General features: G+C 42.0%; 1 protein-coding gene across 2 annotated transcripts in view; it reads left to right on the top strand.

The window, feature by feature from the left end:
- Positions 1-14,201, top strand: part of LOC134662513 (proton-coupled zinc antiporter SLC30A1) — a 39,107-nt gene that overhangs the window by 13,060 nt on the left and 11,846 nt on the right. Inside the window, exons 2-5 of one of the 2 annotated variants that reach the window (XM_063518767.1) lie at positions 2,715-2,931; positions 6,337-6,515; positions 7,171-7,244; positions 14,082-14,192. In XM_063518767.1, the coding sequence (XP_063374837.1) occupies positions 2,743-2,931; positions 6,337-6,515; positions 7,171-7,244; positions 14,082-14,192 (553 nt within the window). In that variant the 5' untranslated portion in view covers positions 2,715-2,742. The remainder of the gene's footprint in view (positions 1-2,714; positions 2,932-6,336; positions 6,516-7,170; positions 7,245-14,081; positions 14,193-14,201) is intronic. The other variant, XM_063518768.1, reaches the window with a different exon arrangement.

Raw genomic sequence — 14,201 nt, 5'->3', positions numbered from 1 at the left:
TTATAATCGCTGCCCGAGCATGAGTAGTCCAACGTTCAAGCGAACCAATCATATATTTCGTTCTCTGATATTCCGTAACTTAAGATTGCGACGGATCTAGATACAATTCTACACACTGAGCGTTTGTCTCGACTCCGCCGAACATGCAATACGAACACGCACCAGAGGTCAGAGTTCGACCACAATTACCGGAGGCAGCCCATTATTTCGTTTCAAGTACCAAGTTCCTTTTTTTATACTACGTCGGTGACAAACAAGCATACGGCCCGCCTGATGGTAAGCAGTTCCTTGGATCTTAAATAAAAATAGGTACCTATGCCATGTACATTCAAAATGAACGTCCCGTCTAGTATCCTTGAGACATATTAATATAAGTAAGGGTAGAATTTATCAAACCGCGTTTCACCGTTAAAAACGTTCGGAAAATTGTAAATGGGATCTCATACACTAGTTCACTGCTAAATGGCGTTAATCAGTTCGTCACTGTGGTTGGTGCAATTGCCCTAAATAATTCACTACTAACCGATTTGACCATTAAACTGGAAGCCGCCTTATCCGAGAGTGAAAACTCGACACGACAGTCTTGATGTTATTTATTAGATCAGCCAGCCTATTATGGATAGCTTTATCCATCTTTATCCACGTGATAAAATAACTGTCACTGTTTAACACCGTGGGAAAGAAAGTGACGGACACCGTTTTATCACGCTGTCACGTAGACAAGAATGACCATCATATCCGTACAGACCAGCTATCATGCTCGTATTTTTATCACCTGTCATGCTATGCGTCACTTTCGCACTTACATATTTGTAAGAACGTGACAGCCATGGTGACAAATGATAAAGAGCCGGCCATCATAGCCCTACAGATTGGGATTATATTTATAACGCTCTATATTGTAGTCGGCCTACACCAACATTGTATTTTTAACTGGGGGTCTCATCTTAAGGAAAGTTTATCGATTAAATCTTTGATGTTGAGGCAAAATAATATTTACATAACTTAAATAAAAATTAACATTACAAAAATAAGCCCATAACTCGTGTTAATTTAAATAACAAGTTTTAGGGTTAGGTATTATTGAAATAGGCATCAATCATTTAATGTATTCATAAAAACAAAGTCATTTATTAAATAGGATCTATAAAACGCTTATTATTGCTCCATTTCCTATTTTGGTTAGTTTGTGGTTTTGTTTACCAAATATAATCCGGTACTATTATACGGTTCGTTACTTTTTGGTAACTATTAAGTACATTAGTGTTTTTACAGTACATATGGGGCTACTTTTCCGCACTAGTGCGTAAAATAGCACTTTTCGTGCGTATGTCGAAACTTTAAAGTGCCATATGTCCTGTAAAACGTTGTTCGATACACGTGCGAATAGGTAATTCGCAACTCGTGTCGATTTAAAACACTCCCTTCGGTCGTGTTTTAATTTATCGCCACTCGTTTCGAATTTCCTCTTTTTCGCACTTGTATCGAAAATAACTATTATCTTAAAGGTATCGTAACGGAAGCAGAGGGTTAAAATATCCACATTACAGTATATTATTTGTTCTGACCAACACGACAAAACAGGGGCCTGGGTACATACATAATTGTGTGGGACGTAAGAGAACGTAGGTATTGAATGGTAGTATAGTTATTTGTTTTATAAGGGGACAAAGTTGTTGTTTAACCGCTGCTTACCTATATTGATACCCGAGCAAGCGAAAGATTCCAAAATTGAACCACGAGCGTAGCGAACCACGAGTGGTTCGAAAAGTGGAATCTAGACCATTGCGAGGGTTTCAAGGCACATGGGTTAAACCAATTTTGCCACTGAGTAAAACAACATTTTACACCACACCAACGCGAGAGTTGCAAAACATCAAACAAAATCGAATCAAATCAAATGAAAGTTATTCAATATTTATCATTCAATATCATCATTCACGTCAATTCTACCAGCCAACGTAAGGAAACAACTCAAAATTTGCATCAATTTACTTTGCCACTCTTGTGGATAAAATACAACTTTGTCATCATTTTTTGAACAATCAAGAGAGCCTTTACGAGTGGTGAAGTGAAAAATATATTAGTGACGCATACAAGAAATTACTCTTCATATACCGGATTAAATATTAACGTACACACGAGGTACCTGAAAGATGTTACCAGTATGTCCCTGACTAATTCCTGATTCAGAATGGATTCGGCCTAGTTTCAGATTGAGTTACAGCTTATCAATAATATAATAGCCAGTCGCGACTGTCGCGAGTCGCGTCGCGATCCCACGCTGCGCCGGCGCCGCTCCCGCTTTTTATGGCAAATAACCGTTAGCAGCCGTGTGCCATAACCAGACCAACTTTCGATGATAACTGGAACATCGTGAACTATCGACAAATATGACTTATAAGCATTGAGTAGCTTTTATAACCGGTTTTGATGTCGCTTTGACCTACACTAGGTCAATCGAACATTAAACGTTAATCCAAGTGTTAGTGAAGCTAATAACACACAATAATATCCAGGCAGGAAAATGGGGACTGGGACTACGTTTGTATGGTGAAGCGATCGCCCACTATCCTCTTAAGCAGCTCACAAAACGTTTTAGGTCATCCTCCGATGTTCCTTAGTCCCCTACGGACGTCACTTAAGGATCATCTCGGCATTCATTACGATACTTAACGCAAAGCAGACAGTTAAATTATTGTTCTTCTTTACAGAAGAAGATTACAACTTCGCGTCTGTACAATGGCGATGAAGGAATGGCTACAACGGCTGCCCCCGCCGCGCTCTCTGCTCGCGCTGCTGCTGGCCACGGCTGGCTTCAGCGGGCGGCTGTTCGCCTCGCATGTCACCAATTCGCCCACGCTCGTCGTCGACACCTGCCACGCGCTGTGCCGCCTGGTGGGTCTCATCACCACGCTCATCGCCTACAAGGTACGTTGTCTGCCGGAGTTCAGCGGGTGGCTGTTCACCTCGCACGTCACTACTCCGCACACGCTCGTCGTCGACACCTGCTAGCCGCTGTGCCGCCTGGTGGGTCTCATCACCACGCTCATCGCCTACAAGGTACGTTGTCTGCCGGAGTTCAGCGGGTGGCTGTTCACCTCGCACGTCACTACTTCGCACACGCTCGTCGTCGACACCTGCCACGCGCTGTGCCGCCTGGTGGGTCTCATCACCACGCTCATCGCCTACAAGGTACGTTGTCTGCCGGAGTTCAGCGGGTGGCTGTTCACCTCGCACGTCACTACTCCGCACACGCTCGTCGTCAACACCTGCTAGCCGCTGTGCCGCCTGGTGGGTCTCATCACCACGCTCATCGCCTACAAGGTACGTTGTCTGCCGGAGTTCAGCGGGTGGCTGTTCACCTCGCACGTCACTACTCCGCACACGCTCGTCGTCGACACCTGCTAGCCGCTGTGCCGCCTGGTGGGTCTCATCACCACGCTCATCGCCTACAAGGTACGTTGTCTGCCGGAGTTCAGCGGGTGGCTGTTCACCTCGCACGTCACTACTCCGCACACGCTCGTCGTCGACACCTGCTAGCCGCTGTGCCGCCTGGTGGGTCTCATCACCACGCTCATCGCCTACAAGGTACGTTGTCTGCCGGAGTTCAGCGGGTGGCTGTTCACCTCGCACGTCACTACTCCGCACACGCTCGTCGTCGACACCTGCTAGCCGCTGTGCCGCCTGGTGGGTCTCATCACCACGCTCATCGCCTACAAGGTACGTTGTCTGCCGGAGTTCAGCGGGTGGCTGTTCACCTCGCACGTCACTACTCCGCACACGCTCGTCGTCGACACCTGCTAGCCGCTGTGCCGCCTGGTGGGTCTCATCACCACGCTCATCGCCTACAAGGTACGTTGTCTGCCGGAGTTCAGCGGGTGGCTGTTCACCTCGCACGTCACTACTCCGCACACGCTCGTCGTCAACACCTGCCACGCGCTGTGCCGCCTGGTGGGTCTCATCACCACGCTCATCGCCTACAAGGTACGTTGTCTGCCGGAGTTCAGCGGGTGGCTGTTCACCTCGCACGTCACTACTCCGCACACGCTCGTCGTCAACACCTGCTAGCCGCTGTGCCGCCTGGTGGGTCTCATCACCACGCTCATCGCCTACAAGGTACGTTGTCTGCCGGAGTTCAGCGGGTGGCTGTTCACCTCGCACGTCACTACTTCGCACACGCTCGTCGTCGACACCTGCCACGCGCTGTGCCGCCTGGTGGGTCTCATCACCACGCTCATCGCCTACAAGGTACGTTGTCTGCCGGAGTTCAGCGGGTGGCTGTTCACCTCGCACGTCACTACTCCGCACACGCTCGTCGTCAACACCTGCTAGCCGCTGTGCCGCATGGTGGGTCTTATCACCATGCTCATCGCCTACAAGGATCTTTACCCGCTGGCTCTTTTTAGGGTTCCGTAGCCAAATGGCAAAAAACGGAACCCTTATAGATTCGTCATGTCTGTCTGTCTGTCCGTCTGTCTGTCCGTCCGTATGTCACAGCCACTTTTCTCCGAAACTATAAGAACTATACTGTTGAAACTTGGTAAGTAGATGTATTCTGTGAACCGCATTAAGATTTTCAGACAAAAATAGAAAAAAAACAATAAATTTTTGGGGTTCCCCATACTTCGAACTGAAACTCAAAAATTTTTTTTTCATCAAACCCATTCGTGTGGGGTATGGATAGGTCTTCAAAAATAATATTGAGGTTTCTAATATCATTTTTTTCTAAACTGAATAGTTTGCGCGAGAGACACTTCCAAAGTGGTAAAATGTGTGTGTCCCCCCCCCCCTGTAACTTCTAAAATAACAGAATGATAAAACTAAAAAAAATATATGATGTACATTACCATGTAAACTTCCACCGAAAATTGGTTTGAACGAGATCTAGTAAGTAGTTTTTTTTTAATACGTCATAAATCGCCTAAATACGGAACCCTTCATGGGCGAGTCCGACTCGCACTTGGCCGCTTTTTTTATCAACTATTTCTCAGGGAGAGCGTACAAAAAATTGCGTAATTTTTGCGTCAAACTCAGCCGCGTTTCCGGTACCTTTAAATAAACCTCAAAGTTTACATTTGAACATTTGAACCCTATTTGTTCGTGCGTCCCTACAGATGTGCAAGTTGCGGAAAACTTCCAAAAAGTTGGAAAAAATCTCAGAAATTTCAGAAAAAAAATCACAGGAAACTTACGATTCCTATATATGAAAAGTTTCCGAAATGTTTGCAAGTTGGTACTTGAAAATATTCGAGGCATTCGAGCTAAAGAGAGGTAGGTGCAGATACCAAACGTCCAATTTTCGATATTCGTGTAGCGACTAGTTTTGAATTACTTAGATTAAAACAAAGTGAATGCATGCATGGCTAATGCATAGCCTGTCTTATTATGCCTATCGCCATAAATAATTGTACCTACCTAATATATTTTTCTTGTTTGACATTTACGCTTCTATTTTAAGTGCATTTTTTTATAATACTCGTGCTGATAACTACTCAGGTAGGTAATTTAGATAGGTACTACTTAGGTTAGGTACCTAGGTACTTGTTTATCGTGAAGGAGTTAAAAACGCACTTAGCTCCTGGTGTGTAATTATTTTACGATTACTAATTTTATTTTATTATGATTGTGTCGCCGCAACGCTTAAATTATGGCATTATAACGTGTGTGACATAATTGCTTGCATTTAGTAACAAAGCATAAAGTATTGAATGAGCCATTGTTTCAATCCAAGCGATCGATTGGCTGTGGTCAGCGGAGGTATGTAGGGTACTCACACTCACGACCATTGCACCTATTTTACAAAATATTTTGCCGAACACAAAACAATAGAAATGCATTGTTAGGTAGGATGCGATAAATATATGGATGAATGATTTTATTACAACGAGGTTTTCCCGAAAAAATACCTCTAACTGAACCAACGGCACAGGATTTTCCATCATGCTTTTATAGTAAGTTAATACTGTTAATACATATAACGCCGGGCCAGGTGTATTCAACTTTACCATTTTTAGGGTTCCGTAGTCAACTACATAGGAATTCTTATTATGTAGTTTCACCATTTCCGTCTGTTTGTCCGAAGTCCCTAGGACGGAGATGGCGCCCAATTGATATATTGATATATTTTGGGCATGGTTCCTAGTTGACTACGGAAACCTAAAAAAAAGAAGAAACCAAGGTATACAGGCAATGCCATTTCACCCATAGAACATCTCTCTAACTTAGGAAATGTGTTGACTTTGCCTTGTGGGATATTCCATGGGTAAAATGAAACTGCCCTTGTTTAAATACTTTAAATCAACTTTTGGTATATGTTTGACTTGACATTCTCAGTTCTCGCGCGCCGACGAGAACGCTGGGCGCGAGGGCAAGCTGCGCAACACGTTCGGCTGGGCGCGCATCGAGGTGGTGGGCAGGCTGTCCGTGCACGTGCTGTTCGCTTCCTTCGCGTTCGCGCTCCTCGTCAACGCGCTGCAGCTCGGCGTGCACTCCTCGCACGTGCAGCCGCCGAGGTACGAACCATCCTTCTTACATATACATAATTGGTCATACACACAAAGACAAGTCTTGTTCCCGAAAGATGAGGATAGTGGAGACATAAGTATACAACTATACACTGAGAGAAAATACACAATCTTAACTCAAACCATACATTGAAAGACCTTTAAACTTAAAACGTAAGAAAGGATTTTTGGATATTTAACTCGTATGTGGGGTGGAAAGTGGTTGATATTTTTTACTTCTACACAGACGAAGTCACTAGCGGTCCTAGCGGCGGCTAGTCTGGCTAATTAATATAGACCGAGCCCATACCATGAGTCACTGACAGTGTCAAAACTGACGTATACGCTATCGAGAACGTAATTTACTTTCTACATCTCGCTCGCACTAATATGCGAGTACGAGCGAGATGCATAGAAAGTAAATTACGTTCTCGATGGCGTTTATGTCAGTGACAAACTGGTGGTAGCCACACAGAGGTAGAAAACCGAAAGGGGTGGCACCGCACCCATACCAAATTAACGTGGGAGCGTCAGTAGTGAACGATAGTTCTGTCATATGCACTTTCTAGCGGGCAAGTGAGTGGGCTACTAACATAAGGTACACACACATGCACACACCCTTGTATGTTTTAATTTAAAAAGTTAAAAGTGGATTTGTCCTTAGGTTTCCGCGCGTCATTGTCGCCACCGCTGTTATAGGACTGCTGCTGCATGCGGTCAACTACATGCTACTTGCTGGTGAGTTTTTAAAGCTCTACTTGTTACTGAGCCCCTTTATGCGGGCTGTACACATTCGTCGAGAAACCCCGAGACAGACCGAGAACGAGTGTGTACATGCTGCTCTCCCTTCTCGTCTCGCTCATCCTCGTCTCGTCTCGCGCTTCTCCGATTGTATCGGAGCGGTGCCGAGACTGTCAGCGAGAGGCTCTCGACGAGTGTGTACAGCCGACATTACAGGTGCAGGTGCAGATGGGGTGCAGTTTTAGGGCTGATTTAGACGGCGCGCGAACTCTCATGCGATTTTAGTTACATGGCGAAGTGTTGGTTACGTCCAATTCAACCGATCTATCAAAACCCGCAATGTAAAAAACTCGCATGCGAGTTCTCGCATCGTCTAAATGAGCCCTTAAAGCTTTGGTGACCTAGCGGTAAGACGTCCAACTTTCTTTCATGAGTTTCTCGTAACTTGTACGAAATCATCATCATACTGATTTAAACATTCACGATTTTTACACATTATTAAATTGTGAAACGGGACTTAATTACGCCATTAAGTCCCGTTTTATAATTTAATCATCATCATCATCTTTTGATATTTATTTACCTGGCGCTTTTTGGTGAAGAAAATTCAAAATTGATCTGCGAAAAAATTCAATGGTGTAATATGAAGGTTGTCCCCTGCCCGCTTTTAGGCGAAGGAAAGGGGTGAGTCTAGCCCAATCTCTCTGGAGAGCTATAAGCTATTAAGCGATACCTAATAGGTATATTACTTATCATATTGACGGTTATCGGTGTTATACCAACACCGGCGGATTATTGACTTACGCTTCAGATAAGTCCAATGCCGATATCTTTCCAGTTGCCAACAATGATAAGCGTTGTTGTCTCGAGAGCAGCGTCTATGTTTGTTCGTTGTAGCTGAGAGGCAAAGGGATAGCTACTGCTCCGGCCAAAGTTCATCCGTCAAGGTATTTAATGACCTGCTATATTACGATGTAAATATATAGGTCATGCTGAGTAACTTTTATTATGGGACCAACCCCGAAAGCGCGATAAAATGGCCCGTTTTCATTGCTATCGACGAGCAACTCTAAGCATGAACTGACTACGTATGATATTTTACCTATCAAGTTAATCTAATCCTAACCTTTTTTCACCACACCAGCTCGTAAAGGCTCTCTTTTTTAATCTTCCAAAACTGATGGTGATGAGACAGTTGCATCTTATCCACGAAAGTGGCAAACGTAGTTTCCTCATTTTGGCTGGTATTAGAATTGACTTTTAAGTGATGATTTTGAATGATACTGATAAATATTCAAAAGCGTTCAATTGATTTGAATGTTGTACAGTTAGAATTTTCCTCGCGTTGGTGAAGTGAAAAGTTTGTGTTCACTCCGTAGTCTTAGAACTATTGCAACGCTCAAGATTCCAATTTTCGAATCACTCGCTACGCTTACGCTAGTGGTTCAATTTATAAATATTTCGCTTGCTCGTCTATTAATATTTGCACGGGGGGTTAAAAAACAATACAACTTTGCTCCCTTGTATTTAAATCAAATAACTATTCTCAGGAATTAAAAAATAAAAATACCCACGTGGATGGGACTAAATTATTCGTGGAAATGAAATTACCTATTTATTGTCTACATACCTACCCATCGATAACACTTCGAACGTCATCATTAATAATAATTAAGCAGGTACAGTCAGCAGCAATAGTTGCTAAGCGGGCGAGGTGTTCAAAATTATCTTGACGCGACTTTATTGTTAAGAGAAATAGAGCGCGTCAAGGTAATTTTTAACAACTCGCCCGCTTAGCAACTTCTGCTGCTGACTGTAGGTATATAATCATTGACGGATATTAACACTTCAATTTTAAACTCGGTTAGTTTTGTTTGTAGACAAATATATTTGTAGATTAATTAAACTGGTTTGTTTATTTATACATATATACTTAGGTATGCTGTGACGTATAAACCGACGCGAGTAATCTTCCATTGAAATAATAACAAATAGTTCGTATTCAATAAATTATTTAAATAATTATTGGTACCTATGTAGTATTTAGTTATGATAATTTGGGTAGGTACGAAATTTAATTTTAAACGCAATCTTGTTCTACATCCCAAGCGAGAGGAATTTAATAGTCTTTGCGACAACGCATTTAAAAATAAGAATTAATTTTTTCATTCATTCATTCATTTATTTTATTCATTATCAATCAAACACATAACAGAATATGTCAGGGCTTTCCGCATCGCGAGGAACCAGTAACAGTTAAAATTATTGAACTAGTTTCACAATAAAGTAAGTTTTGAAGTAACAAACTTAAAATGAAGTATTTATATAAGTAAAAAAAAAGCGGCCAAGTGCGAGTCGGACTCGCCCATGAAGGGTTCCGTATTTAGGCGATTTATGACGTATAAAAAAAAACTACTTACTAGATCTCGTTCAAACCAATTTTCGGTGGAAGTTTACATGGTAATGTACATCATATATTTTTTTTAGTTTTATCTTTCTCTTATTTTAGAAGTTACAGGGGGGGGGACACACATTTTACCACTTTGGAAGTGTCTCTCGCGCAAACTATTCAGTTTAGAAAAAAATGATATTAGAAACCTCAATATCATTTTTGAAGACCTATCCATAGATACCCCACACGTATGGGTTTAATGAAAAAAAAAATTTTGAGTTTCAGTTCAAAGTATGGGGAACCCCAAAAATTTATTGTTTTTTTTCTATTTTTGTGTGAAAATCTTAATGCGGTTCACAGAATACATCTACTTACCAAGTTTCAACAGTATAGTTCTTATAGTTTCGGAGAAAAGTGGCTGTGACATACGGACGGACAGACAGACGGACAGACGGACAGACGGACAGACAGACAGACAGACATGACGAATCTATAAGGGTTCCGTTTTTTGCCATTTGGCTACGGAACCCTAAACACATTTTACCACTTTGGAAGTGTCTCTCGCGCAAACTATTCAGTTTAGAAAAAAATGATATTAGAAACCTCAATATCATTTTTGAAGACCTATCCATAGATACCCCACACGTATGGGTTTAATGAAAAAAAAAATTTTGAGTTTCAGTTCAAAGTATGGGGAACCCCAAAAATTTATTGTTTTTTTTCTATTTTTGTGTGAAAATCTTAATGCGGTTCACAGAATACATCTACTTACCAAGTTTCAACAGTATAGTTCTTATAGTTTCGGAGAAAAGTGGCTGTGACATACGGACGGACAGACAGACGGACAGACGGACAGACGGACAGACAGACAGACAGACATGACGAATCTATAAGGGTTCCGTTTTTTGCCATTTGGCTACGGAACCCTAAAAAGAACAATCTTATTGCAAGGCATGAAAACGAAACTTATAGTAAGTATTTTTAACCGCCTTCAAAAAAAAAGGAGGTTCTCAGTTTGACCCGTATGTATGTATGTATGTATGTATATTTGTTCGCGATTATCTCGCGTTTGGCTGAACCGATTTTGATGCGGTTTTCAGAAAAGTGTTTCTTACATTCTGGAGAAGGTTTTAGTATACATAGATCTGAGCTGATGATGAACCCTGGCTGTACCTAGTGGAACTCAGGTTTGGTGCAACATAGGCTCACGCTGTTTTGGTCATCCGACACGCCTTGATGAGCACTTGGGAGAGCAGTACCCAAGATAGAGCTGATGCTGAACCCTGGATGTACCTAGTGGAACTCGGGATGTACCTAGTGGAACTCAGGTTTGGTGCAACATAGGCCCACGCTATTTTGGTCATCCGTCACATCTTAATGAGCACTTGGGAGAGCAGTACCCAAGATAGAGCTGATGCTGAACCCTGGCTGTACCTAGTGGAACTCAGGTTTGGTGCAACATAGGCCAACGCTATTTTGGCCATCCGTCACATCTTGATGAGCACTTGGGAGAGCAGTACCCAAGATAGAGCTGATGCACCAAACCACCCTGGCTGGCAGGGTTCACCCTGGCTGTACCTAGTGGAACTCAGGTTTGGTGCAACATAGGCCCACGCTATTTTGGTCATCCGTCACATCTTGATGAGCACTTGGGAGAGCCGTACCCAAGATAGAGCTGATGCTGAACCCTGGCTGTACTTAGTGGAACTCAGGTTTGGTGCAACATAGGCCCACGCTATTTTGGTCATCCGTCACATCATGATCAGCACTTGGGAGAGCAGTACCCAAGATAGAGCTGATGCTGAACCCTGGCTATACCTAGTGGAACTCAGGTTTGGTGCAACATAGGCCCACGCTATTTTGGTCATCCGTCACATCTTGATGAGCACTTGGGAGAACAGTACCCAAGATAGAGCTGATGCTGAACCCTTGCTGTACCTAGTGGAACTCAGGTTTGGTGCAACATAGGCCCACGCTATTTTGGTAATATGTCGCATCTTGATGAGCACTTGGGAGAGCAGTACCCAAGATAGAGCTGATGCTGAACCCTTGCTGTACCTAGTGGAACTTAGGTTTGGTGCAACATAGGCACACTTTGTTTTGGTTAACCGACTTGTCGTCGTGTGCCTATGTTGCAGAGTTCCACTAGGTGGGTCGATGAACTTTTTTCTAACTGCCTTTAAAAAAAGGACGTTCCCAGTTTGACCCGTATGTATGTATGTACGTATGTATCTGTGTATGTTTGTTCGTGATTATCTCGCGTTTGGCTGAACCGATTTTGATGCGGTTTTCAGAAAAGTGTTTGTTACATTCTGGAGAAGGTTTTAGTGTACAGTACATGGATGGTTTGAAAAACCAATTGGACCCGGTAGGTGGCCATGCTATCGGTATACCTCTACCAACAAATTTATGTTTCTGAAACCGATTTAGATAAAATAGTGGGAGTGGGAGTCGGACTCGGACTGGGACTGGGAATGGGAGTGGGTGGGAGTGGGTGGCAAATCGTTTAGCACCAAAACGTCATATTATGTTGTGTCGCGATTATCATCGAGTTAGGCCATCACCAGTGATCGGAATTGGTAGTGCCATTTCACGGGACTTCGGTGCGTAAGCTTAGTATGGATATACCTTTTCACCCCGGGTTTTCATATTACCTACTTCAATAGGGATAATGACACATGTTGAATTTTATAACAAAATCTAGTAAAATAGATAGCAAATTATCAATTTATCATAATAATGTGGATATTAACATAAAATACGGCAATGTTACAGGACCTGAAAGTTTCAAAATTTAAGTTTTTGTTTAACTTCCAAAAACGATAAAAATGTGTACCTTTCGATTCCTTACATTTTATCCAAAAAAATATTGTATAGCAACTATATACATAAACGCAATATTTCATGGACAAAAACGCAATTTTCTTGTTTTGTCCTTACTTCAAGATGGGATCTCAATGACCTTGACGTCACGTTCACTTATCCTTTTGTGAGGGGCGTTTCACGAGTGAAGTGCGACTGTCGGACTTTGACTATAATTTCTGACTTTTGTGTTGCTTTAATGCAATGGCTCCCATATAGACATTTGATCCTAAAAACAAACTCGATAGATTGATACCATAAATGAAAATTAGTCATGTAGCCTATTAAAGACATGCCAAGAAATATTTTCGTGAAAAAATAAGAGTCTTTGAATCGCGAGTCTTATCCATGTTAAGTACAATGTTTGAGGTCATTGACCCCAAATGGCACTACCTATTCCGATCATTGGCCATCACCAACATTAGTAGGTAGTTACTAGCCCAAAACTAAATGGAGAGTCTAACAAACTAGTATTTTAGCCCAAAACCTAAAATAGATGAAGTACCTACCTATCACTAAAAAGTAAAAAATAAAATAAAATAAATAAAAAATAATTAAAAAATTAAAAATAAACAAAAATAAAACCAAAATAAAATAACTTAATATAAAATCTTTTTTAAAAAAAGGGAACCGCCTTCAAAAAACCAACCCACTGAAAAGTACAAAATAATTTTTATATGGCACCCCTTTACGTGTCCAGTCTCTATCCCGTCGTAAAGCGAATTTTTGCCAAAAAGTAATTAATACCTAATAATAGTAATAATAAGAAAATTAATAATCATCCGGGTAATTACTTAGTTTTTGAAGGCGGTGCCAAACCAACAAAAACCGTCTTTACTACCAATCAGAAAAAAAATACGAGTACGTAGTACCTACAAGAACTAAATTTTAATGAGTAAACTAAGTATGTCTTTATAATGCAAGTAAGAGCAGCGTTCTTCGTTGTCTAAAATATCTGTTCTTAACTATTGCCCACAGGAGAGAAAAATGTACAGTTCGCGCGAACACACTAGTTTTCTCTCCTGTGGGCAATAGTTAACAGCTTGTGGGCATGTAATGTAAGTAATGATTTTGTCATATTTCTCTAAATAAAAGGAGAACCTTTTCACGTGGATAAGGGTTAAATAAGAAAATTAACCTTTATAGCCCTTAACTTTTGTGTATGTCTACAGGAAAGACGTGAACACAGTTTTCTGTTTGACCATAGAGTTTCGTTTTATCTCACTAACAGAGGTAATTCAGTGCTAAAGTGTCGGAACCGCACCATGAGTCCCAGCTATAGAGGTTTCTCATTCACTTATCCAGGTCCCACTTAACCAGGTTTCATTGTATTACCTAAATATTTATTGAAGTACCTACATACTTACTTATTATAAATTCGGGTTTTAACGGATTCAGGTTTTACGAATTGTAAGAAAAGAACTATGAACAAATCTTTGTCTCCTATTAAACGGGCGACGATTTAGATTTTGGGGACATTACCAAAAAAAATTTCTTGGTTTTGATTCACTGCTGTGAACGCGTTCTATTTGATAATTTTCCAGCCCAGTGCGGCATTAACAAAATTACGATTGGCACAGGTCGCGAGTTGAGCTACAGCCGACGCCTGAGCATGACGGAGAGCGGCGGCGTGGTGCTGAAGCAGGGCGTCGGCGAGCCGGTCCTCGCGCATGCGCCCACTGACATCGCCAGTAAGTGCC

Source organism: Cydia amplana, chromosome 3 (assembly GCF_948474715.1).
Source record: "Cydia amplana chromosome 3, ilCydAmpl1.1, whole genome shotgun sequence".
Lineage (NCBI taxonomy): Eukaryota > Metazoa > Arthropoda > Insecta > Lepidoptera > Tortricidae > Cydia > Cydia amplana.
Note: the sequence above shows the minus strand (reverse complement) of the source record. Positions and strands in the feature narration are given on the sequence as shown.